Genomic DNA, 26,092 nt, shown 5'->3' with positions numbered 1-26,092 from the left:
GAGCAGGTGGTCAATGAAGACGCGTCCAAACTCTGATTAACCCTTAAAACGGTGCAGCTGTTTGACGGCTTCGTTTCCACTGACTGATAAAAAGCACAGAACAGCGTCTTTAAGAAAGAGAACTTTTATTGGTTAAAAAAGCTTTTTCACAGATACAATGAATACATTTTCATTTTCTTGCAGTGAAACCAGTGGTCAAATATTCTGCACTGTGGTTTTCTCTCAAATAAATTAGTAACATGAAACACGTTCTTCTTCCATCATATTATATCTCAGTGCAAACGCCTCTGTAGCTGAAAGATCTGTGAACATTGTACCGGCAAAATGATGCATTCAAATCCAATTTAAAAAAGAAACAACAACAACAACAACAAACAAAAAAAACAGAGTGTTGGTTTGGCAGTGGGGGAGCTACAGCGGCAAACATTTAAAAATAAGTGACTAAATATTAGTCCAGGTCTCTAAGCAGTCTTCTAGAAACTCACATTTTATTGTGACACAGTTAGCTTGATTTACAGTACTAAACATCTATTGGTCAAGCAGCAAAGATTCAAAAATAGAAATGAGTCATTCACCCAAAACAGGAAAACCGGAAGAGAAAGAAGCCATTTGAATGAACGATGCAATAAAGCCTTTAATCAAGAACTGATCCCAGAAGAGCCTGAAAAGCACAACATGAGAGCACAGAAATTCAAAGTTTACCAGGAAAAGAAAATCACTTTTACTGTCAATAAATATCGCGTTTGTGGGGTGTTTGAACGTCTTTTCTCTCAGATATTCACTAGTAGTCAAATTTTCCTCTCAGTGGCGGAGCGCTGCGCGTGCATGGATATTAACTCAAGTCAGTTTAACTTCCAGCTGCTCTTCAATCACATCAAAGTCACATGTTCAGTTATTAAAGGTGCTATAAACATCAGCAATTTGATGTTTCCCACTGAAGCTTGTAGCAGCTTAGAGGATGAAGCCACGCCCCCTCTGTGTGTGCTGGAATCGGAGCTTTTCTGTTCCTTGTTCACACAGACGGGCCGAACGTGCACATTTAGCGCACGTCAAAAAGCCATTACTCTGCTGGTTTTTGGAGTCATACCAATTTGGCTGAATAAAGAAATATAGGTGTGGGGGAGTGGCTTAATGGAAGCCCGAGTTTTGGTCTGTTTGGCCTGTGTCTTAGTGCGACACCTAGTGGCATGAAGTTATTCATAGCACCTTTAATGAATTCACTCCTGATGTAACCTGAAGAAGACTCTGTGATACTGATTCAGCTTTTTTCAAACATGAAGTCGGTCTGACAGAAAGGGCTTGTTCACCGTTTACACACTGAACCTTGTTTCTGTGTTTTTTCCATTCAGTCTCATCTTCAAACACATGCACATCTGATCGTTGTTACTCTTCCTGTCAGATAACCATTGACTGCCTTGTGTGGACGGAGTGTGACATAGCAGACACATGACCCTGCAGCCGGAGGGTCACCTGTCGCGTTCACACAGTCAGTGCTGGTTTCTTTGAAACATTAAGCCCACGTTGACCTGTTAGCTAAAGCTAACCAGTGGTTTGATTTTCAGTCCCGCGGGTTTCGGCCTGATGAACACCTGAAAGAGAAATTCCTTCACAGCACCGCCTCCAAAACCAGTCAGGGTCTCCCCGAAATGTCACAGTGATGCATTCTGGGACTTTGAGGGAAAACGTAAAACGTGAATAACTGGTCGGAATTCCTGCTCCTGATTCCACAAACTCCATGATGTCCAGTTTTGTGGACTTCTGGCTCAAGTGACGGATTGTTTTTGGAGATGAAGCAAAAATCAATCAAGAAGCAGTATGCTGCAAAAATGTCCTTTAGAGGGCGCTACATGTGACTTAGATCTCACAAGAGCACAAAGAGCCCAGACAGAGAAGAAGAAGAAGCTCTATGGTCCATGTAAGTACCAGATCCGTACCACCTGCCAGACCCATTCTGCACATGTGTTGTCCAGCTGGAACTGGCAGGTAGTACGGATCTGGTACTAACAACGGCACATCAGTACCACAGGCTCCTCCCTCTGTTTGACCCGACGACCACTGATGTTACGACCCAACGTATGTGTGGTTTGATGGCGGGAAGTCAGCTGTTATTATGTACAAAATATTTTAGTTGGAATTTTTGCAACCCAGTCTCGCGCTTTTTCCGTGCCCCAGTCACGAAATGAGTGATATTTTCGTGATGCAGTTTTTTCTATTTCTAACCCTACCCCTTCTCCTAACTCGAACCAAAACCACCCAGACTCCCTGAGTCATTTCGTGCCCCATCACAAAAAGCATCTCATTTTTGTGACTGTATGATGAACCATGGATTCATTTATTTTTCCTTATGTCATCATGAACTGCCGTGAGATCGGGTTGAAGTTTTGTCATCGAGCTAATCAATCAATCAATTTTTTTATATAGCGCCAAATCACAACAAACAGTTGCCCCAAGGCGCTTTATATTGTAAGGCAAGGCCATACAATAATTATGTAAAACCCCAACGGTCAAAACGACCCCCTGTGAGCAAGCACTTGGCTACAGTGGGAAGGAAAACTCCCTTTTAACAGGAAGAAACCTCCAGCAGAACCAGGCTCAGGGAGGGCAGTCTTCTGCTGGGACTGGTTGGGGCTGAGGGAGGAGAACCAGGAAAAAGACATGCTGTGGAGGGGAGCAGAGATCAATCACTAATGATTAAATGCAGAGTGGTGCATACAGAGCAAAAAGAGAAAGAAACACTCAGTGCATCATGGGAACCCCCCAGCAGTCTAAGTCTATAGCAGCATAACTAAGGGATGGTTCAGGGTCACCTGATCCAGCCCTAACTATAAGCTTTAGCAAAAAGGAAAGTTTTAAGCCTAATCTTAAAAGTAGAGAGGGTGTCTGTCTCCCTGATCTGATTGGGAGCTGGTTCCACAGGAGAGGAGCCTGAAAGCTGAAGGCTCTGCCTCCCATTCTACTCTTACAAACCCTAGGAACTACAAGTAAGCCTGCAGTCTGAGAGCGAAGCGCTCTATTGGGGTGATATGGTACTATGAGGTCCCTAAGATAAGATGGGACCTGATTATTCAAAACCTTATAAGTAAGAAGAAGAATTTTAAATTCTATTCTAGAATTACAGGAAGCCAATGAAGAGAGGCCAATATGGTGAGATATGCTCTCTCCTTCTAGTCCCCGTCAGTACTCTAGCTGCAGCATTTTGAATTAACTGAAGGCTTTTTAGGGAACTTTTAGGACAACCTGATAATAATGAATTACAATAGTCCAGCCTAGAGGAAATAAATGCATGAATTAGTTTTTCAGCATCACTCTGAGACAAGACCTTTCTGATTTTAGAGATATTACGTAAATGCAAAAAAAGCAGTCCTACATATTTGTTTAATATGCGCTTTGAATGACATAGCCTGATCAAAAATGACTCCAAGATTTCTCACAGTATTACTAGAGGTCAGGGTAATGCCATCCAGAGTAAGGATCTGGTTAGACACCATGTTTCTAAGATTTGTGGGGCCAAGTACAATAACTTCAGTTTATCTGAGTTTAAAAGCAGGAAATTAGAGGTCATCCATGTCTTTATGTCTGTAAAACAATCCTGCAGTTTAGCTAATTGGTGTGTGTCCTCTGGCTTCATGGATAGATAAAGCTGGGTATCATCTGCGTAACAATGAAAATTTAAGCAATACCGTCTAATAATACTGCCTAAGGGAAGCATGTATAAAGTGAATAAAATTGGTCCTAGCACAGAACCTTGTGGAACTCCATAATTAACTTTAGTCTGTGAAGAAGATTCCCCATTTACATGAACAAATTGTAATCTATTAGACAAATATGATTCAAACCACCGCAGCGCAGTGCCTTTAATACCTATGACATGCTCTAATCTCTGTAATAAAATTTTATGGTCAACAGTATCAAAAGCAGCACTGAGGTCTAACAGAACAAGCACAGAGATGAGTCCACTGTCCGAGGCCATAAGAAGATCATTTGTAACCTTCACTAATGCTGTTTCTGTACTATGATGAATTCTAAAACCTGACTGAAACTCTTCAAATAGACCATTCCTCTGCAGATGATCAGTTTAGCTGTTTTACAACTACCCTTTCAAGAATTTTGAGAGAAAGGAAGGTTGGAGATTGGCCTATAATTAGCTAAGATAGCTGGTCAAGTGATGGCTTTTTAAGTAATGGTTTAATTACTGCCACCTTAAAGCCTGTGGTACATAGCCAACTAACAAAGATAGATTGATCATATTTACGATCGAAGCATTAAATAATGGTAGGGCTTCCTTGAGCAGCCTGGTAGGAATGGGGTCTAATAAACATGTTGATGGTTTGGATGAAGTAACTAATGAAAATAACTCAGACAGAACATCGGAGAGAAAGAGTCTAACCAAATACCGGCATCACTGAAAGCAGCCAAAGATAACGATACGTCTTTGGGATGGTTATGAGTAATTTTTTCTCTAATAGTTAAAATTTGTTAGCAAAGAAAGTCATGAAGTCATTACTAGTTAAAGTTAATGGAATACTCAGCTCAATAGAGCTCTGACTCTTTGTCAGCCTGGCTACAGTGCTGAAAAGAAACCTGGGGTTGTTCTTATTTCTTCAATTAGTGATGAGTAGTAAGATGTCCTAGCTTTACGGAGGGCTTTTTTATAGAGCAACAGACTCTTTTTCCAGGCTAAGTGAAGATCTTCTAAGTTAGTGAGACGCCATTTCCTCTCCAACTTACGTGTTATCTGCTTTAAGCTACGAGTTTGTGAGTTATACCACGGAGTCAGGCACTTCTGATTTAAAGCTCTCTTTTTTAGAGGAGCTACAGCATCCAAAGTTGTCTTCAATGAGGATGTAAAACTATTGACGAGATACTCTATCTTACTTACAGAGTTTAGGTAGCTACTCTGCACTGTGTTGGTATATGGCATTAGAGAACATAAAGAAGGAATCATATCCTTAAACCTAGTTACAGCGCTTTCTGAAAGACTTCTAGTGTAATGAAACTTATTCGCCACTGCTGGGTAGTCCATCAGAGTAAATGTAAATGTTATTAAGAAATGATCAGACAGAAGGGAGTTTTCAGGGAATACTGTTAAGTCTTCTATTTCCATACCATAAGTCAGAACAAGATCTAAGATATGATTAAAGTGGTGGGTGGACTCATTTACTTTTTGAGCAAAGCCAATAGAGTCAAATAATAGATTAAATGCAGTGTTGAGGCTGTCATTCTCAGCATCTGTGTGGATGTTAAAATCGTCCACTATAATTATCTTATCTGAGCTAAGCACTAAGTCAGACAAAAGGTCTGAAAATTCACAGAGAAACTCACAGTAACGACCAGGTGGACGATAGATAATAACAAATAAAACTGGTTTTTGGGACTTCCAATTTGGATGGACAAGACTAAGAGTCAAGCTTTCAAATGAATTAAAGCTCTGTCTGGGTTTTTGATTAATTAATAAGCTGGAATGGAAGATTGCTGCTAATCCTCCGCCTCGGCCTGTGCTACGAGCATTCTGACAGTTAGTGTGACTCGGGGGTGTTGCCTCATTTAAACTACTACTAATTACAACTACTAATCTCATCTTTGATTGGACCCATACTTAACAGATCTCTTAATCCACATTAAGCCACATTTTTGGTGAAAGTGTACAAATTTATCGGCGCTCTGAGCAGCCAGAAGTCCTTCACATGAAGGTTCTGCAGACAGAAGCTGCTGACCTTGGCCTTAAGACGTTGGACTATGCTCCTGCATCAAGTCGCTATACCACCAGTTGTCATTAGTGTTTCCCATTTCTGGTACTCTGGACCCAAAGCAATGCACATTTTCTAGTTTGTCCAGATTCTACTCAGACTAGATCAGCTCAGTCACTCAGGTGTCTTCAGCTAACAACAGCTGGAAAACTGGTCTGATTTGGCTGATTATGTGCAGATAGAGCTGGAAAATGTGCAGACCCTTACCAAAAAGTAGTACATGCAAGTATGTTTCAAGTATACTTCCAGTTTACTTTTTATATACTTATCAGTACTATTTTTTGGTAAGGGGAACTTTGGCTTCCAAAGCATCAGGGTTGACAAACACTGATTTAGAGCTATTATTGAAACGTGGCGGTGGATTGGACCAGATGGCCGCCGTTCATGAGACTAGGCAGTCGTGGTTTGAGCCACGAGACGGCTGAGACCAGATGGTCGGCGGTCGACCCACACAGCGGCTGATCAGAGCCATTCAAACACCATCAGGAGTAAAGTAAGAACAGAAACAAGACTCGGGTTGTAAAGAAGGCGATTTCTGCTTTGACGTGACCTCGTCAGCACTGTGGTTGCGTGTTGTTGATCTGAAGGACTCTTACTGTTCTCTGATTGGTTAGCCCCACTAAAAGGTTACAGCAACAGTCACCACACACGTTTGTACCTTTTTGACAGTGTTACATAACAAGTGTTACCGTCTCTCTGACTAATCTGAAGACAGTGATTGAGGTTAGCCCCGCCTTCTTTATAAACCTATGTGCTTCCTGACTCAGTGGCGGCGGGCGCAGCTCTTACACGTCCAGGTCGTCCGGCCTGGCTCGGCTGCTCATGCGGCTGCTGGCTCGGCTGCAGGGCCTGGCGTCCATCAGCGCTAACGGCTGCAGCTCGTGTCCCGCCGAGGACGAAGACAGTTTCTTGTGCTCGTGGGTGTCGTCAGGGAAGTCAAAGGCTTGAGCGTGGGAATTTGAGATGGTGCTTCCTGCACCATTCTGACCCAGTCGGTTCTGCTCCGTGGAATAGTTGGCCCAGTTTTGCTCGTTTGCCTGTTTATTATAATTGCGGCACGAGCCGGTTCCCCGCTCCCCCGTGGCTAGCTTGTAGCCTGGGGGTGACATGGGTGAGAGCGGGGCGGAGGGGGAGGAGCAGCCATTATAATAGGCGTACTTGGCAGCGGAGAGGTCTTTTGGGGGTGGGGCTCAGGGTGCCTCCGCCGGGGTAGAGGGTGGCTGCTGCTTGCGCTTCACGCGGTCTTTGATCCTCTTAAAAAACACATAGAACAGCTCGATGATATTCAGCACAAGGAGACCAGCGAGACCACCAGCATGAAGATGAGAAGACCGTCTTCTCTGTGGGGCGAGACAGGAAACAGTCCACCCTGTGGGGACACGGCGCCCTCTCACAGGTGTAGACGGCACTCAAACTGAAGCCGTACATGTACCACTGGATGACCAGGAAGCCCACCTCAAACAGAGACTTGAAGAAGATGCTGACAATGTAGGTCCTCAGCAGGGCTCCTTTCATCTTCACTTTGCCATGCTCCTCAATGCCATACTTCAACTTTTTCATCTCGATCTTCTTCAGCGGCAGGTCAACATCGCCGCCGTCATTTTGCACCGCTTTGAGCTCCTCCTCCTTCCTGTTCAGCTTCTGCTCCTTCCTGTTCAGGTAGAAGACGTGAGCCAGGTACAGGAGCGTGGGCGTGGACACAAAGATGATCTGCAGAAACCCAGAAGCGGACATGGGAGATGGGGAAGGACTTGTCATAGCACACGTTCTCACAGCCAGGCTGCTGGGTGTTACATTTGAAGGCAGACTGTTCGTCTCCCCAGGCTGACTCCACAGCCGTACCTAGGACCAGGATCCTGAAGATGAAGAGGACTGACAGCCAAACCTTTCCTCCGGCCGTAGAGTAGGCCTGGACCTTGTCCAGCAGACGGCCCAGAGCGCTCCAGTCACCCATCCTCAGGGGGCGTTAGCTGCATCATGTGACAGAAACAGAAGGTTAGGGTCAGCAGACATGTCAAAGACAAAGACTGTAAAAACTGTTTCACAGTGTGAGAACGTCCACTGATGCTAACTGACGAGGTTAAAGGGCACACGGAAAAAATGAAACCCAATACTGATTAAAGAACACCGATCTGGATCAGCAGCAAAACCACCTCCTGTGTCAAGACCTCTGATTAAAAAAACGACCTTCTGCAAAACACCCACTGTTCTGTCTCATTATGGACCAGATCAACTCAACGTCCCTGCCGACAACCAGACCATCATTAATATTGACCTTATTGTACATTCATACAACCAAATTTGTGCTTTGCATTTAACCATCCTAATTACAGTTAGACACAATCCAGCACTAGGGGCAGTGTGCAGCCACGATACGGTGCGTCCAGAAGTATTCACAGCGCTTCACTTTTTACACCTTTTGTTATGTTACAGCCTTATTCCAAAATGGAGTAAATTCATTTTACCCTCAAAACTTGACTCACAACACCCATAATAAATTTCTGCAAATTTCTTAAATATAAAAAACTATGAAATCACGTGTCCATAAATATTCACAGCCTTTGTTCAATATTTGTTGATGCACCTTTGCAGCAATTCCAGGTTCAAGTCTTCTTGATCTGAATGCCACAAGCTTGGTGCACCTATCTTTGGCAGTTTGGTCCATTCCTCTTTGCAGCACCTCTCAAGCTCCCTCAGGTTGGATGGGGAGCGTCGGTGCACAGACATTTTCAGATCTCTCCAGAGATGTTCAGTTGGATTCAGTCTGGACTCTGGCTGGGCCACTCAAGGACATTCACAGAGTTGTCCTCAAGCCACCTCCTTTGATATCTTGGCTGTGTGCTTAGGGTCATTGTCTTGCTGGAAGATGAACCGTCAACCCAGTCTGAAGGTCCAGAGCACTCTGGAGCAGGTTTTCATCCAGGATGTCTCTGTACATTGCTGCATTCATCTTTCCCTCATCCTGACTAGTCTCCCAGTTCCTGCAGGTTTTCATCCAGGATTTCTTTTACTAAGGAGTGGCTTCCGTCTGTTCACTCTAACCATACAGGCCTGATTGGTGGATTGCTGCAAAGATGGTTGTCCTTCTGGAAGGTTCTCCTCTCTCCACAGAGGAATGCTGGAGCTCTGACAGAGTGACTATCTGGTTCTTGGTCACCCTCCTGACTAATTTCAATTCAATTTTCAATTATTTTCATTATATAGCACCAAATCACAACAGAGTTGCCTCAAGGCGCTTCACACAGGAAGGTTTAACCTTGCCAACCCAAGAGCAACAGTGTAAGAAAAAACTAAGGTCCTTCTCCCCCGATTGCTCAGTTTAGACGGGCGTCCAGCTCTAGGAAGAGTCCTGGTGGTTCTGAACTTCTTTCAATTACAGATGATGGAGGCCATTGTGCTCATTGGGACCTTCAAAGCAGCAGAAATGTTTCTGTACCCTTCCTCAGATTTGTGCCTCCAGACAATCCTGTCTTAGAGATCTATAGACAATTCCTTTGACTTCATGCTTGTTTTGTGCTCTGACTGTGGGACCTTATATGTAGACAGGTGTGTGTCCTTTCCAAATCATTGTGGCAATCAAACTGAATTTGCCCCAGGTGGACTCCAATTAAGCTGTAGAAACATCTCAAGGATAATCAGTGAAAACAGGAGGCACCTGAGATTCAGTTTTGAGCTTCATGGCAAAGACTGTGAGATTGCTTATGTACATGTGATTTCTTAGTTTTTTAAAATTTGAAATAAATTTGCAAAAATCTCAAAAAAAAAAATTTACATTGTCATTATGGGTATTGTGTTGTAGAATTTTCAGGGAAAAATGAATTTTCCTCCATTTAGGCATAAAGCTGTAACATAATACAAAATGTAAAAAAGGGAAGTGCTGTGAATACTTTCTGGATGCACAGGGTGGTGCCCGGGGACCAACTCCAGTTGAAGAGATGCACAGGTATAAGGAGAAACATGCAAACTCCACACAGAAAGGACAGGACGTGATCCCAACAACCTTCTTGCTGTGAGGTATCATTGCGAACCACTAAGCCATCATGCTGCCCACCAACCAGCCCGCCCTATGACCCAGATCACCTCTGAGGTTTGCTTTCTGTTGCTGGTTGTTCTGTTTCCTCATTTGGCTGAGCTCACCTTCATTTTCTGCAGGTGGCGACTAGTTGACCATTAAAAGAACAATACTGTAGAGACGGTGCCTGCTCCCAGACTACCAACAACCAGTAAAAATCTATAAAAATAATATAGCACCATTCACTGCACCACAGCTAAAACAGTTAAAATGTGGTCTATTAAACATTAGGTCTCTCTCTTCTAAGTCCCTGTTGGTAATGATATAATAATTGATCAACGTATTGATTTATTCTGCCTAACAGAAACCTGGTGACAGCAGGATAATATGTTAGTTTAAATGAGTCAACACCCCCGAGTCACACTAACTGTCGAATGCTCGTAGCACGGGCCGGGGCGGAGAGTAGCAGCAATCTTCCATTACAGCTTATTGATTATACAAAACCCAGACAGAGCTTTAATTCATTTGAAAGCTTGACTCTTAGTCTTGTCCTCTAAATTGAAGTCCCAAAACCAGTTTTATTTGTGTTATCTATCGTCCACCTGGTCGTTACTGTGAGTTTCTCTGTGATTTTCAGACCTTTTGTCTGACTTAGTGCTTAGCTCAGAGTAAGATATTATAGTGGGCGATTTTAACATCCACACAGATGCTGAGAATGACAGCCTCAACACTGCATTTAATCTATTGTTAGACTCAATTGGCTTGCTTCAAAAAAGTAATGAGTCCACCCACCACTTTAATCATATCTTAGATCTTGTTCTGACTTATGGTATGGAATTGAAGACTTAACAAGTATTCCCTGAAAACTCCCTTCTCTGTCTGATCATTTCTTAATATTTTGGGGAATAAGTTCATTACACTAGAAGTCTTTCAGAAAGCGCTGTAACTAGGTTTAAGGATATGATTCCTTCTTTATGTTCTCTAATGCCATATACCAACACAGTGCAGAGTAGCTACCTAAACTCTGTAAGTGAGATAGAGTATCTCGTCAATAGTTTTACATCCTCATTGAAGACAACTTTGGATGCTGTAGCTCCTCTGAAAAAGAGAGCTTTAAATCAGAAGTGCCTGACTCTGTGGTATAACTCACAAACTCGCAGGTTAAAGCAGATAACCCGTAAATTGGAGAGGAAATGGCGTCTCACTAATTTAGATCTTCACTTAGCCTGGAAAAAGAGTCTGTTGCTCTATAAAAAAGCCCTCCATAAAGCTAGGACATCTTAGTACTCATCACTAATTGAAGAAAATAAGAACAACCCCAGGTTTCTTTTCAGCACTGTAGCCAGGCTGACAAAGAGTCAGAGCTCTATTGAGCCGGGTATTCCTTTAACTTCACCCCAATAGAGCGCTTCGCTCTCAGACTGCAGGCTTACTTGTAGTTCCTAGGGTTTGTAAGAGTAGAATGGGAGGCAGAGCCTTCAGCTTTCAGGCTCCTCTCCTGTGGAACCAGCTCCCAATTCAGATCAGGGAGACAGACACCCTCTCTACTTTTAAGATTAGGCTTAAAACTTTCCTTTTTGCTAAAGCTTATAGTTAGGGCTGGATCAGGTGACCCTGAACCATCCCTTAGTTATGCTGCTATAGACGTAGACTGCTGGGGGGTTCCCATGATGCACTGTTTCTTTCTCTTTTTGCTCTGTATGCACCACTCTGCATTTAATCATTAGTGATCGATCTCTGCTCCCCTCCACAGCATGGTCTTTTTCCTGGTTCTCTCCCTCAGGCCCAACCAGTCCCAGCAGAAGACTGCCCCTCCCTGAGCCTGGTTCTGCTGGAGGTTTCTTCCTGTTAAAAGGGAGTTTTTCCTTCCCACTGTAGCCAGTGCTTGCTCACAGGGGGTCGTTTGACCACTGGGGTTTTTACGTAATTATTGTATGGCCTTGCCTTACAATATAAAGCGCCTTGGGCAACTGTTTGTTGTGATTTGGTGCTATATAAATAAAATTGATTGATTGATTGATTGATTGACATCATAAGCATGTTTAGCAGATCAAATAATGAGCCTGAGATAGCCCCCCCCCCCCCCCGTGACCCTGAAGTGAAATAATGTTCAGAAAATAATAATAATAATAATAATAATAATAATAATAATAATAATAATAATAATAATTATTATTATTATTATTATTATTATTATTATTATGATAGAGCCTTATTGTCATTGTACATACACTCTAAAACATTGCAGCCTCATTTAGTTATGTCCACTTGCTACCTCTCTTTAACATAAAGAGCTCTTACAAGTTTTGGGTGTTGAACTCAAGTTGAGTTCAACACCCCAGACCCCAGACCCCGGACTGTTGAACAACTGAAGTCGTACATCAAGCAAGAATGGGAAAGAATTCCACCTATAAAGCTTCAACAATTAGTGTCCTCAGTTCCCAAACACTTATTGAGTGTTGTTAGAAGGAAAGGTGATGTAACACAGTGGTAAACATACCACTGTCCCAGCTTTTTGGAAACCTGTTGCAGGCATCCATTTCAAAATGAGCAAATATTTGCACAAAAACAATAAAGTTTATCTGTTTGAACATTAAATATCTTGTCTTTGTGGTGTATTCAATTGAATATAGGTTGAAGAGGATTTGAAAATCATTGTATTCTGTTTTTATTTACATTTCACACAACGTCCCAACTTCACTGGAATTGGGGTTGTAAAACCTTTCCTTGATGAACACAACATCACGGAGGTTTTTCAGTCTGGTTTTAAAACATTGCATACCACAGAAACTGCCATTTATACATTTTAATGGCATTTTAATTGCAAATGATAGTGACAGTTATGTTGTTGTCCTGCTTGACTTGACCACTGCCTTTGATATTGTAGACCTCAGTATTTTGTTACATCATCTGCAGCATCTAGTGGGCATTAGTGGTAGTGCCCTGGACTGGTTCAGGTCCTACTTAACAGACAGGACTATGAGCGTTGGTCTTGGGGTTTGTAAATTTTCCTCCACTCCACTCTTACACGGGTTCCCACAGGGTTCAATTTTAGGACCCTTGCTTTTCCTATCCCTGTATATTGCTTTCTGCTAGGGTTTATCCTCAGAAGACATGGCATCGTTTTCATTGTTATGCTGATGACAGCCAGTTATATGTCCCCCTGAGGAAAAGTGATGCCTTTTTGCTCAGACTTCTGCTGTTATGCCTTCAGGATATTAAGGCCTGGATGGCCCTAAATTTTCTATCCATCCATCGATCCATTTTCTTCCACTTCATCTGAGGTCAGGTCGCGGGGGCAGCAGCTCAAGCAAAGCCACCCAGACCTCCCAATCCACATAGACCTTCCCAGCTCCTCTGGGGGAACCTCGAGGCGTTCCCAAGCCAGCTGTGAGACGTAGTCCCTCCAGCATGTCCTGGGTCTTCCCCGGGGCCTCCTCCTGATGGGACATGCTCGGAACACCTCTCCAGCGAGGCGTCCAGAGAGAATCTGAAAAAGATGCCCAAGTCACCTCAGCTGGCTCCTTTCGACGTGGAGGAGCAGCGGCTCGACTCCGAGCTCCTCCCGAGTGACTGAGCTCCTCACCGTATCTCTAAGGGAGTGCCCAGCCACCCTGCGGAGGAAACTCATTTCGGCCACTTGTACTCGCGATCTTGTTCTTTCGGGTCATGAGCTAATCTCATGACCATAGGTGAGGGTTCGGTCGATCGGTAAATCGAGAGCTTTGCCCCCCTGCTCGGCTCTCTCTTCACCACGACGGTCCGATACAGAGATCGCATCACTGCAGACGCTGCACCGATCCGTCTGTTGATCTCACGCTCCATCCATCCCTCTCTCGTGAACAAGACCCCAAGATACTTGAAAGCAAATTCAAACCATGGCCTTGAATTTGGAGGTGCTGATTTTCATCCCAGACGCTTCACACTCGGCTGCAAACCGCTTCAGTGCATGCTGAAGGTTCTGATTTGACAAAGCCAACAGAACCACATCATCCGCAAACAGCAGAGACCAGATTCTGTGGTTCCCAAACCAGACCCCCTCTACACCAAATTAGTGCAGTAGTTAAGTCTAGTTTCTATCACCTTAGGCAGCTTGCTAAGGTGAAGGCTTTTCTCGCACATCAGCACTTAGAAACAGTAATCTGTGCCTTCATTACTTTTCGGCTGGATTACTGTAATTGGAGTTAGCCCGTCCTCCCTTGCATGTCTCCAGTTAGTCCAGAATGCAGCCACTCGTCTGCTAACTGGAGTACGAAAGAGGGAGCACATTACACATGTCCTGGCTCCGTCCACTGGCTGCCTGTGCATTTTAGAGTTCATTTGAAGATTCCTTTATTTGTTTTTAAATCTTTAAATGGCCTGCCCCACCCTACCTCTATGAGGTGCTTCACCCCTATGCCCCTGCACGGTGCCTCCAGTCAGCTAATCATCTGAGGTACTGAGGTCCAAGTGAATGCTCAGAGGGGATAGAGCTTTTCTGTTGCAGCTCCAAAAATTTGGAATTGAGGCTTTTCAGGTTTCAAATCCCGCAAAACCTCGGAGAAGTCGCCGCGCTGCGAGGTCTCAGTAACACTGCATTGAGACGCTCTGATCACGCTGCACTTTAACCGCTGCACACAGACAACACCATTAATATCACAACATAAAACTATTTTTATATTGTGCCTAAAACTCTCGTGAATATATTCTCTGGGTTTATAGACGTTGTTATTGTGTTTATTTTATGTAAACATGTGAGAATCACAGTCTGTCTCTCCGTTATTTTCAATGGGAGCTGCTGTGAGCTACAATCGCTTCCTGATCATGTCGTTCTGGGGGAAAGTGAAGTTTGCTCTTTAACGTCTTATTGTTCTTTACAACACTGTTTGTCCTCTTTGTTCCAGACTAATATATATAATATGTCTGAAATTTGGTTTGCGTTTATTAAATTCCATGCAGATTAAACATAACAGACAGATTTTTTGTTATAATTGTTTTAGCAGGTTTTCAGGGTATCATGCAGCAGTCTCTTATTAATGTGACAAAAAGCATAAAAAATGACATTTTTGTAGTATAATATTAATTTACAATTGTCATTGTGTGGATTCTCTATATGATGTTTGACTGCAGTGACTCTCTGGCGCGCAAGGGATTATGGGATACGTGAAAACCCCGAATGGTTTACCTTTGCACATTTGGCCACTTCACTGCTTTTAAAACTGATCTTAAAACCCACTTTTATTCATTGGCTTTTAACACTATATGAGACTTTGCTCAGTTTTAGTTGTTTTTGCTTGTTTATTTCTGTTTTTATTGTTGTTGGGTTGTTTTGTGGTTTTTATGACCTTTATGTACACACACTTTGCCTTATAAATAAAGTTGTGTTGAGTTGAGAGGCTGCAATGTTTTACAGTGTATTCATACAATGAAATGTGTCCTCTGCATTTAACCATCCTAATTACAGGCAGACACAATCCAACCACTAGGGGCAGTGTGCAGCCACAGTCCGGTGCCCGGGGACCAACTCCAGATGTAGACATGCTGCCTTGCTCAAGGGCAGAGAAAGGAGCAGACCCTAAATAAGTGGGTTTTTATAGTGGGAGGAAACCTGAGAAAACCCACACAGACACGGAGAGAACATACAAGCTCCACACAGAAAGGAAGCGAACCCATGACCTTCTTACTGTGAGGCACCAGTGCTAACCGCTAAGCCACCATGCCAAAAATGGACAAGTGAATGAAAGTAAAATTGTGAAAGAATATTGTTGAAAACAGAGGAAAGCAGAATGTGTTCTTCATTTATTCTTTTAAACAGAATAATTTATGAGAAATCAGTAAAAAACAGAATCCCAAGAAAACTACAAATTACACTATGTAACACAATTTTTGTTCCTGGCTTCTAAGTGTTATATTTCAACAGCTTATGTCTAAAGTCTATGGAAAAATGACTACATTCAGCACAAACTTTGATTTTTTTTTTTTTTTTTTTTTTTTTTTACGTTCTAGAAAGTTCTAAAAGTTTCCTGAAATTTCTAGATAATTCTGGAAACTTCTAGAAAATTCTGGACAGTTCTAGCAGTTCAAGAATATTCTAGAAAACTACTCAGTAGTAGTGAAGGCGAATCGAGAATATTCTTGAAAACAGACAAATTTCAAAATATTCTCCTGATCACAGAAGCAAAGTTTCTGTGGAATAACAGCTATTTTCTATTTATTTAAGGCATAACAGGTTAAGAAAACACACTGTGTACCCAGGAACAAAACCAAAATAACAATTTGTTACATAGTGTTATCCAAATTATCTATGTTTGATTGAATTTGGAGCCAAACATGTCAGAACATCTTACAGAGAGGGTTACCGGGATCATTAACTCAAACTAATCTCATGAATAATATTAGTTACAATGCTTTGTAGCTTCGAACTACAACATAGTTTTATTTTATTTGATTTTTTATTTAATCTTTCTTTAACCAGGTTAGTTCCGTTGAGATCGAGATCACTTTTTCAAGGGAGACCTGGACAGTTATCAAGTTTCCAGTCCACCTGACCTGCATGTCTTTAGTTCAAATAAAAATGCTGATGAAGAAAAAAGAAACCAAGTGTGTGTTTGATCTTGATTTTTAATTTTTAAATGACTCATTTCAGCAGATCTGGACCGGACCGGTTGGAGTTCGAATAACAGAGAAAACTTCGAAGAAAAGAATCTTTAAATTTAGTGATGAGTTCTGTGGACCAGAACCTGAGACCCGGATTGTACCGACAGCCGAACTTGAAATCACAGACTGAACAAGTTTGGAGCGGAAACATAAAGTCCCGCCGTCCGAGCGCCGGGGGTCCGAGACCCAAACCACCGGGGGACAAAAGAATAGAAAAGAAACACCTTCTAAAAAATAATCAAACTGTCTGCACATAATAATAATAATAATAATAATAATAATAATAATAATAATAATAATGACGATAAAGTGTTACTTCTTGGCGGTTTCGGGTCCAAAGTTCGGATCTTTTGCGGCTTTGATGGCGTAAATTTTAAAAATCTGTCGTCTGTCTGTTTGAAAGAAAAGCTCGGTTCCTTTAATCTTCGATGACTTTGAGCTGACAAACGTCACAAAGCGCAGAAGATAAAGTGGATCAAACTTTGAGTCTTACCTGGAAAAACACGGGGACAGACACGGGGGCCCACGGGACTCTGTCCGGACCTCTGCAGCTCGCAGATCCGACTTTGGGACCAGAAGGAAACTGAGTCCAACTTGTCAAAGTTCCCTTATAAGAGTCCCGTCAGAGGAGCAGGTCACCTGATCCCGACGTCAGGACCCAGACCCGGTCCGTCCCGGACCGCAGGTCCACACACAGGAAAATAAAGGGAGAGAGAAAAATCAACTTAAATTGATCAAAGAAAAAGCAGAAATTATTTACATAATATTCAGATTCGTATTTTTTTTCTTTATTAATTAACCAAATATCAACTTTCTTCCTCTGTTATCAAAACAGATTTTGTTTTATTTGGGTGTCAGCATCTTGATTAATTATTATAAAGTGTTTAACTTAGTCACTTACTGTTTTTATTATTATTATTCTTTTATTTCTTATTGTTCTGAAGCTTTGACGTCGTACTGAAGCGCTGAAGTCTTAAAAACTTTAAATTATTTTTCAGACGAACATGTCAAGAAAGCGTCAAAAAACTAGTCAGCATGCAGCGCCACCGACTGGCAGAAATAAAGCATTACACGTCTTTGCAAGTCATGTGACTGAATGACGTCAGGACACCGCGCTGGTACAAATTTGACCTCGGAAAAAATGTTCAAGGTCAAAGTCGTGTTCAAAGTGACTTTTCATAAGATGAATCAGATGTGATAAATGTCAGGAGGATGAGTTTAGTTTAGTTTTTGTTTTACTTTTTTGGTTTCTGAATTCTTTTTCAGATCATTTTCACAGACGGTGGTTTTCTCTGCTGTGATGCACAACGTGTCACTGCTTTTTGCCACTTGGTTTCTGACTGATAACTGGAAGACAAACAGGCATAAAAGTGGAACCTCCATCCAGTTTTGTTGGTGTCAGTAAATCCAGAAACATGAGAGTGATTAAGGCACTTTGATTGAGACAGAATATTAAATTCAAATGTCTACAAAATCCACAATCAGATCTGAATCAAACCGGATGCCATCCTACATAACGCTCTCAAACATGAAAGAAATTCAGTCTTTTCTGACAGTTATGAATTTTTGAAAATTCATTCAATGGTAAAGGATAGGGATTTTTTTTTTCCAATTTTCCAAAGGCTGTTCACAAAGTTTCTGTGTTGGCTCTCAGTTGTCCAGGTGGTTTCCATAGTAGAGAAGCTTGAATCTTCAACTGGACTGGGTTGCTTGACGCGAGGATATTTCACTTCTAATCACACAAGCTTCCTCAGCTAAAATTCTTGCGCTGGTAGTCTGACTTCTGTCTGGCGTCTGACTAATTTAGAAGATCTTCACTTAGCCTGGAAAAAGAGTCTGTTGCTCTATAAAAAAGCCCTCCGTAAAGCTAGGACATCTTTCTACTCATCACTAATTGAAGAAAATAAGAACAACCCCAGGTTTCTTTTCAGCACTGTAGCCAGGCTGACAAAGAGTCAGAGCTCTATTGAGCTGAGTATTCCATTAACTTTAACTAGTAATGACTTCATGACTTTCTTTGCTAACAAAATTTTAACTATTAGAGAAAAAATTACTCATAACCATCCCAAAGACGTATCGTTATCTTTGGCTGCTTTCAGTGATGCCGGTATTTGGTTAGACTCTTTCTCTCCGGTTGTTCTGTCTGAGTTATTTTCATTAGTTACTTCATCCAAACCATCAACATGTTTATTAGACCCCATTCCTACCAGGCTGCTCAAGGAAGCCCTGTATGTAATATGTAGGATTGCTTTTTTGCATTTACGCAATATCTCTAAAATCAGAAAGGTCTTGTCTCAGAGTGATGCTGAAAAACTAATTCATGCATTTATTTCCTCTAGGCTGGACTATTGTAATTCATTATTATCAGGTTGTCCTAAAAGTTCCCTGAAAAGCCTTCAGTTAATTCAAAATGCTGCAGCTAGAGTACTGACGGGGACTAGAAGGAGAGAGCATATCTCACCCATATTGGCCTCTCTTCATTGGCTTCCTGTTAATTCTAGAATAGAATTTAAAATTCTTCTTCTTACTTATAAGGTTTTGAATAATCAGGTCCCATCTTATCTTAGGGACCTCGTAGTACCATATCACCCCAATAGAGCGCTTTGCTCTCAGACTGCAGGCTTACTTGTAGTTCCTAGGGTTTGTAAGAGTAGAATGGAGGCAGAGCCTTCAGCTTTCAGGCTCCTCTCCTGTGGAACCAGCTCCCAATTCAGATCAGGGAGACAGACACCCTCTCTACTTTTAAGATTAGGCTTAAAACTTTCCTTTTTGCTAAAGCTTATAGTTAGGGCTGGATCAGGTGACCCTGAACCATCCCTTAGTTATGCTGCTATAGACGTAGACTGCTGGGGGGTTCCCATGATGCACTGTTTCTTTCTCTTTTTGCTCTGTATGCACCACTCTGCATTTAATCATTAGTGATCGATCTCTGCTCCCCTCCACAGCATGTCTTTTTCCTGGTTCTCTCCCTCAGCCCCAACCAGTCCCAGCAGAAGACTGCCCCTCCCTGAGCCTGGTTCTGCTGGAGGTTTCTTCCTGTTAAAAGGGAGTTTTTCCTTCCCACTGTAGCCAAGTGCTTGCTCACAGGGGGTCGTTTTGACCGTTGGGGTTTTACATAATTATTGTATGGCCTTGCCTTACAATATAAAGCGCCTTGGGGCAACTGTTTGTTGTGATTTGGCGCTATATAAAAAAAATTGATTGATTGATTGATGACATCATTTATTTTGTCCAGCTTCTAGTCCTCCTGGGAAAAACTTCATATCCATAAAACAAGATGGAGCCTCCAAACTAAACTTTGAACACTTCTGTCGAGGTCTTTTACAGCATAGCACAATTAAAGAACTTCATAACAATAAAAGCAATCAAAACAAGCATTTTGACTCATTTCAGGTGAACCAGTGATTTTGAAATGTATCTTTTTTAAAATCACTTGTGTTTAAAATGATCTTTTATTTTCCTGTTTTATTTCCCGTCATATAGCTCTGACATTTTGTTCTGTTTAAAGATGTTGCGTTCTCAGGGTGCAGGACTACTTTGTGTCCCTAGGGTGAATAAGAAGTCTGCGGGTTACAGAGCTTTCTCTTATCGTGCCCCTGTTCTGTGGAATGATCTCCCTGCATCAATAAAACAGTCAAATTCTGTGGAGATTTTCAAGTCCAGACTTAAGACGCACTTATTTTCCCTTTCATATGGCAGCATACTGGTAGTTTTGTTTTACGCTTTTTACTCTTTTAATTCATTTTATTAGTAAACGCAGCGTGCCGCGGCCTCAACTTTACCTAAATTCTGGGTCTGTTAGTGAAGTTTAGGGCTAGTGGCCGGTGATCACCTTAGTATTTCTGTTTTTCTTGTTGTTTAATGCTGGCAAATTATACAGTATTTTTTGTCTTTCTGATGCCTGATTTTTTTTTCTCTCTGTTTAAGGTGCAGCTCCATCCAGTGATGGGAGTTGTATTTGTGTTGGTGATCCTCCTGTCCTGTGCGCCAGTAGATTTCTTGTATATTCGTCTGTGAATTGTTCTGTGAATTATTTCTGTAATTTGTGTCTGTATCATGGTCCAAGCAGAGGGTCACCCTTTTCAGTCTGGTCTGCTTGAGGTTTCTTCCTCAGAGGGAGTTTTTCCTTACCACTGTTGCTCTAGGGGTTGGTAAGGTTAGACCTTACCTGTGTGAAGCACCTTGAGGCAACTCTGTTGTGATTTGGTGCTATATAAATGAAAATAAATTGAAAAAAAAATTGAAATGTTCATCTTCTGAATAAAGTGTGAATTTTTTTTTTTTTTTTAAAAAGGGTCAATGTGGAGTCAGTCACACACACAAACACCAAAGTGACAAATACAATCATTTAATCAAGAAATATCATCTTACAGCTTTTCCCAAAAAGGAGCTCATTCAGTCATGTGATTAGAAGCTACGTGCTAACTAGCTAAGCTAGCTCAAACATTTCAGTCACAAAATAAAGCCAATAATCAATCAGTTCAGTCATCACAGCTGTCATCAGGTTCAAAATAAGATCAACACAAACGAAGCTGTAATCAATAATCAAATGATCAACTGCATGAACACTTTAAAGTTTCAGGTCCCTCCCCCAAACCACACTGGGTTTTTGTCTAATTTGCTGATTAAATCGACTGATGACTGATAGGAAACTTTATATTTTCTGACTTTTCACTGAAACAATAAAAGCACCCTCCAGCAGAAACATTTTACTGCTCAGTTTGATCAGTTTCACTGAAAAATATCAGAAATAAAAAATTCAGGAAATCAGAAAATTCAAGAAAACAAGGTCTGAAAACCAAAAACCAGCTCTGAATGAAAATAACCTGTCAATCAGCAGCAAAGGGCAGACAGGTGTAAAAACAGGGGAGTCCAATCAGGGACAGGCAGGCACAAAAAGGAAGTGAGGAGTTTCACAATAAAAGTCAGGTCAAAGCTGTGACAATCATCTTATCTTAAACTGTGAAGGTTAATAAATCCACAAAACAATCAATCTAAAGTTCAAAAACAAGTCCTTAAACTTTATATTTTCATTATTCACATTAAAACTAATGTCCAAACAACTTGTGACATGTCTGTCTGGTAACTGTTTTTTTTTTGTTTTTTTTTACCTGATTGTGTTTTAAGCTCTTTTTCCACACAAACTGAACCTCCTGACTGTCACCTCCTCCTTACTTTAAGATTTCACCTGAAAAGTCAGAGCATTTTTTTTTGTTGGGTGTATTTGATGAGGTTCATTCTTCAGCTGCTCTTCTCTTCACTGCTGGACAGGAAGTGTGGGTCTGGAGGACCGTCATGGCGAAGCCCGGCTGGCTGGACGGGTTCTGCTGGATGCTGAGCAGCTGATGCTGAGCTCTGAGCCGCTTCCTGCGTTCTCTGTTTCTCTGGCACAGCAAATAGAAGATCTCGACAATGCTGAGCAGCATTGAAACACCTGAAACCACCAGCATGAAGATGATAAAGATGGTCTTCTCCGTGGGCCGTGATATGTAACACTCGGCTCCGTTGAAGGCGCACGGTGGAGTCTGAGTGCAGTGGAAATAGGAAACCACAAAAATGGAGCCGAAGATGTAGTACTGACCCACAGTAAAAGCGAGCTCCAGGAGGATCTTGATGACCAGCTGGGACAGGTAAGTGATGAAGAGGACTCCTGTGATCTTCACCTTCCCTCTGCTGTCGGTGTACTTCTGCTGCATCAGCCTCTTCTCTTTGTGCACAGTGTGCACTGCGTGGCCCAGGTACACCAGGGTGGGCGTGGACACAAAGGTGATGTGCAGTAGCCAGTAATGCAGGTAGGAGATGGGGAACATCCAGTTGTAGCAGGCGTGCCGACATCCTGGTTCCAGGTTGTTACAGGAGAACTCAGAGAGCTCGTCTCCCCACACTTTGTCCACGGCAGCACCAAGGATGAAGATCCGGAAGAGGAAGAGGACGCTCATCCAGATCTTCCCGATCACTGTGGAGTGAGACTGGACCTTATCCAGTAGTGCCAACAGGTAGGACCAGTCCCCCATGGCTGGAACCAGAGCGGTAGAAGAGGAGACAGGGACGTCTGGAGGGTTCTGCTTACAACATCAAGTCTCCAAGTTACAACACTAAACAGGTTACTTTGAAGACAATGAAGGTCTGTTGGACTCACCTGTCCAGTGTCAGATGCCAGAAGCTGATCCGGCTCAGTCCGGCTGGTTTGGGCTGGTCCAGCTCCGTGTTCACGTTCACGTCCGTCTGTTGCTCACTTCTTCTTTCTTCTGAAAACCTCCAAATTTTGATGATGAAACTTTAGTTCCTGTTCAGAACCACGTGATGACCTTTAGGACTCTTTTCCACCTACACAGTCCACGCCCACAGACCACATTGACCAATCAGAACGTGTTGCAGCAGCTCCTTCAGGACTAAAGCGATGTGACGGCGTCAGTGTGAATCCATCAGAGGGACGTGACGAGCTCCTGTCAATCCTCAGGTAAGACTCCACCCACGTTCAGGTGACCTCAGACGACAGTAACTTACCAAAATGAATCTGTAATCAATCATAGTTGTCAGTTTGTAGTTTTGTTTGATCAGGCTGTTTGATTTTGTCTCTGATGAGACTAAATTTCCTGTTTCCTGTAGTAGAGTGGATTTGAAATGAATTTATTTTCAGAAACATCAAACTAAGTCAAATTTTATCTCTTCCTGTTTGAAGTTTAAACTGTAACACGATGGCACTGTTTTTACATCAGCGGTCGTTTTGTAACATCCACTGACCCACAGAGGGCAGTAGAGGTTACGAGGTCATCTGTCTTAACATCTCCACTTCATTCTCCTTTTATCTCTTTCTTAAACCATCAAACAAAAATTTGCCTTATGATGTCACAAAGAAGAAAACAGCCCCCCCCCCCCGTGACAACCATGTCTCCAGTTTAAAGTTGTCATGTAATTTCTGCTGGCTCCACCCACAATGATGTCACTGTGAAAATAAGTTCTTTCAGCTCCTCTCATTTTGTCTCGGGTTGCCACAGCAGATCCAAGGTGAAGCTGCAACTTCACAGTACATGGAGAACGGATATGGGTGGTCTTGTACTCAGAACCTTCTGCTAAATTCTCAACTGGTCAAGTGACGATGATGTCACTGTAAACAGGTGGCAAAGTGGGAGGGGCTATTTTAGGCGACGTGGACTCATGAAAGGTTTAACGAGTGAAACTTTAAAGTGGAGCCATGTGCACCTGTTTTTAGTGTGGATCAGTTCTGCTGTCGTCCATATTCTGTCTTTGTGTCTCTCCTCTGGAATGCAGGTTGTCATCATGGCGGACTGGTCCCAGCTGGCCTCCTTGTTGGACAAGGTCCAGTCGCACTCCACGGTGGTGGGGAAGGTGTGGCTGAGCGTTCTCTTCCTCTTCAGGGTCTTCATCCTGGCTACAGGCGTGGATTCCATTTGGGGTGATGAACAGGAAAAGATGGACTGTAACACCAAGTCTCCTGGCTGCAGGAACGCCTGCTATGACAAGACCTTCCCCATGTCCCACACACGTTTCTGGGTCCTCCAAATCCTGACCGTGTCCACGCCGACACTTATCTATCTCGGCCACATCCTGCTTGTGATCCGCAGAGAAAACAAACTGAGAAAACGCCTGGAGCAGAAAACCGAGCTGATGGGGATGATCAAACTTCCAAAATATTCAGACCAGCTTGGCAACGTGCAGCTGAAGGGCTCCCTGCTGGTCAGTTATGTGGTGCAGGTGCTCTTCAAGATTCTTCTGGAGGTGGCCTTCATTGTGGGTCAGTACTACCTCTACGGCTTCATCCTCATGCCACTGAAGATCACGTACGGGGGTTACCCCTGCAGGTTCCCCATCGAGTGCTTCATAACCCGGCCAACTGAGAAAAGCATCTTCATCGTGTTCATGCTGGCAGTGGCTGGCATCTCTGTGCTCCTCAACATTGTGGAGCTGTTCCACCTAATGACGATGAAACTCAAAGGAAGGAGGAGGAACAGTGGATCTGCTGCCTGGAGACAGAACCACCTCAATGAAGCAACAGAGCAAGTCATGGTTTGCTGACGAATGAAGCGTCACTATGAACCCTGCTTAAAACAGTCAATCACTAAAGTCCTTATAAATCATTAATGTAAAAGTAACCGTGCGCGTCAAAAGAAACAACGAAAGATTTTCAGAAACAAAGTGGTTATTGATACAGTATCCAAACCGCTGTGCGATCACAGACGTCAGAGGACAAACCGCTGTGCGATCACAGATGTCAGAGGACAAACCGCTGTGCGATCACAGATGTCAGAGGACAAACCGCGGTGCGATCACAGACGTCAGAGGACAAACCGCGGTGCGATCACAGACGTCAGAGGACAAACCGCTGTGCGATCACAGACGTCAGAGGACAAACCGCGGTGCGATCACAGACGTCAGAGGACAAACCGCGGTGCGATCACAGACGTCAGAGGACAAACCGCGGTGCGATCACAGACGTCAGAGGACAAACCGCGGTGCGATCACAGACGTCAGATTGACAAACCGCGGTGCGATCACAGACGTCAGATGACAATCCGCGGTGCGATCACAGACGTCAGAGGACAAACCGCGGTGCGATCACAGACGTCAGATGACAAACCGCGGTGCGATCACAGACGTCAGAGGACAAACCGCGGTGCGATCACAGACGTCAGAGGACAAACCGCGGTGCGATCACAGACGTCAGATGACAAACCGCGGTGCGATCACAGACGTCAGAGGACAAACCGCGGTGCGATCACAGACGTCAGATGACAAACCGCGGTGCGATCACAGACGTCAGAGGACAAACCGCGGTGCGATCACAGACGTCAGATGACAAACCGCCGTGTGATCGTACGGCTTCAGATGACAAATCGCCGTGTGATCGTACGGCTTCAGACGACAAACCGCCGTGTGATCGTACGGCTTCAGACGACAAATCGCCGTGTGATCGTACGGCTTCAGACGACAAATCGCCGTGTGATCGTACGGCTTCAGACGACAAACCGCCGTGTGATCGTACGGCTTCAGACGACAAACCGCCGTGTGATCGTACGGCTTCAGACGACAAACCGCCGTGTGATCGTACGGCTTCAGACGACAAATCGCCGTGTGATCGTACGGCTTCAGATGACAAATCGCCGTGTGATCGTACGGCTTCAGACGACAAATCGCCGTGTGATCGTACGGCTTCAGACGACAAACCGCCGTGTGATCGTACGGCTTCAGACGACAAACCGCCGTGTGATCGTACGGCTTCAGACGACAAACCGCCGTGTGATCGTACGGCTTCAGACGACAAATCGCCGTGTGATCGTACGGCTTCAGACGACAAATCGCCGTGTGATCGTACGGCTTCAGACGACAAATCGCCGTGTGATCGTACGGCTTCAGATGACAAATTGCCGTGTGATCGTACGGCTTCAGATGACAAATCGCCGTGTGATCGTATGGCTTCAGATGACAAATCGCCGTGTGATCGTATGGCTTCAGATGACAAATCGCCGTGATTATCATGAGATAAAGAGGAAAATCCGGATGACAAAGTTGTACAGGAGGCAGCTTATAAACATCAAGCTCAAAACTGCGTTGGGTAGTTTAAAGGGGTGTTGCATGAATAATTGGCGGTTTGTGTGTGGTCCCATATCAATAGTGACGTCCTTTCAGAAAGAAGCGGTGGAGGTCAGAGGTTAAGTGATCAGACATGATTGATACA

The 26,092-nt window shown here is 43.2% G+C and overlaps 3 protein-coding genes across 5 annotated transcripts; 1 reads left to right on the top strand and 2 right to left on the bottom strand.

Moving 5' to 3' along the window:
* Nucleotides 1-719: 719 nt before the first annotated feature.
* LOC117506171 (gap junction Cx32.2 protein-like) lies at nt 720-22,644 on the bottom strand. 3 transcript variants are annotated; one of them, XR_004559393.1, is made up of 4 exons: nt 22,535-22,644; nt 21,378-22,411; nt 15,700-15,702; nt 720-836 (listed from the first exon to the last, which is right to left on the bottom strand). XR_004559393.1 is itself a non-coding variant. In XM_034165675.1 (2 exons), exon 2 carries the CDS (start codon nt 22,407-22,409, stop codon nt 21,630-21,632), a length of 780 nt encoding a protein of 259 aa, XP_034021566.1. In that variant the 5' UTR covers nt 22,410-22,457; nt 22,535-22,635; the 3' UTR covers nt 21,036-21,629. The 3 variants fall into 3 exon arrangements, 1 of the variants encoding a protein (XP_034021566.1); XR_004559394.1 differs by lacking the exons at nt 15,700-15,702; nt 21,378-22,411; nt 22,535-22,644 and adding exons at nt 5,354-5,361; nt 20,738-20,748; XM_034165675.1 differs by lacking the exons at nt 720-836; nt 15,700-15,702 and having other exon boundaries at nt 21,036-22,457; nt 22,535-22,635.
* Nucleotides 6,167-17,028, bottom strand: LOC117506170 (gap junction alpha-1 protein-like). The gene is given in 5 exon segments (XM_034165674.1): nt 6,167-7,044; nt 7,047-7,073; nt 7,076-7,463; nt 7,465-7,717; nt 16,889-17,028. Coding segments are annotated over 4 exon segments (1,164 nt in total). The 5' UTR covers nt 7,702-7,717; nt 16,889-17,028; the 3' UTR covers nt 6,167-6,532.
* Nucleotides 22,645-22,778: 134 nt separating the features above from the next.
* Nucleotides 22,779-24,805, top strand: LOC117506173 (gap junction Cx32.2 protein-like). Its single transcript, XM_034165676.1, has 2 exons — nt 22,779-22,855; nt 23,668-24,805. The coding sequence occupies exon 2, from the start codon at nt 23,677-23,679 to the stop codon at nt 24,430-24,432; it is 756 nt and encodes a 251-aa protein (XP_034021567.1). The 5' UTR covers nt 22,779-22,855; nt 23,668-23,676; the 3' UTR covers nt 24,433-24,805.
* The last annotated feature ends 1,287 nt before the right edge of the window (nt 24,806-26,092 follow it).

The sequence above is a fragment of the Thalassophryne amazonica genome, unplaced genomic scaffold (assembly GCF_902500255.1).
Source record: "Thalassophryne amazonica unplaced genomic scaffold, fThaAma1.1, whole genome shotgun sequence".
Classification (NCBI taxonomy): domain Eukaryota; kingdom Metazoa; phylum Chordata; class Actinopteri; order Batrachoidiformes; family Batrachoididae; genus Thalassophryne; species Thalassophryne amazonica.
Note: the sequence above shows the minus strand (reverse complement) of the source record. Positions and strands in the feature narration are given on the sequence as shown.

Coding starts and splice junctions, on each gene's coding strand:
- LOC117506171 (XM_034165675.1), bottom strand. CDS start 22,409: ATGGGGGACTGGTCCTACCTGTTGGCACTACTGGATAAGGTCCAGTCT.
- LOC117506173 (XM_034165676.1), top strand. CDS start 23,677: ATGGCGGACTGGTCCCAGCTGGCCTCCTTGTTGGACAAGGTCCAGTCG.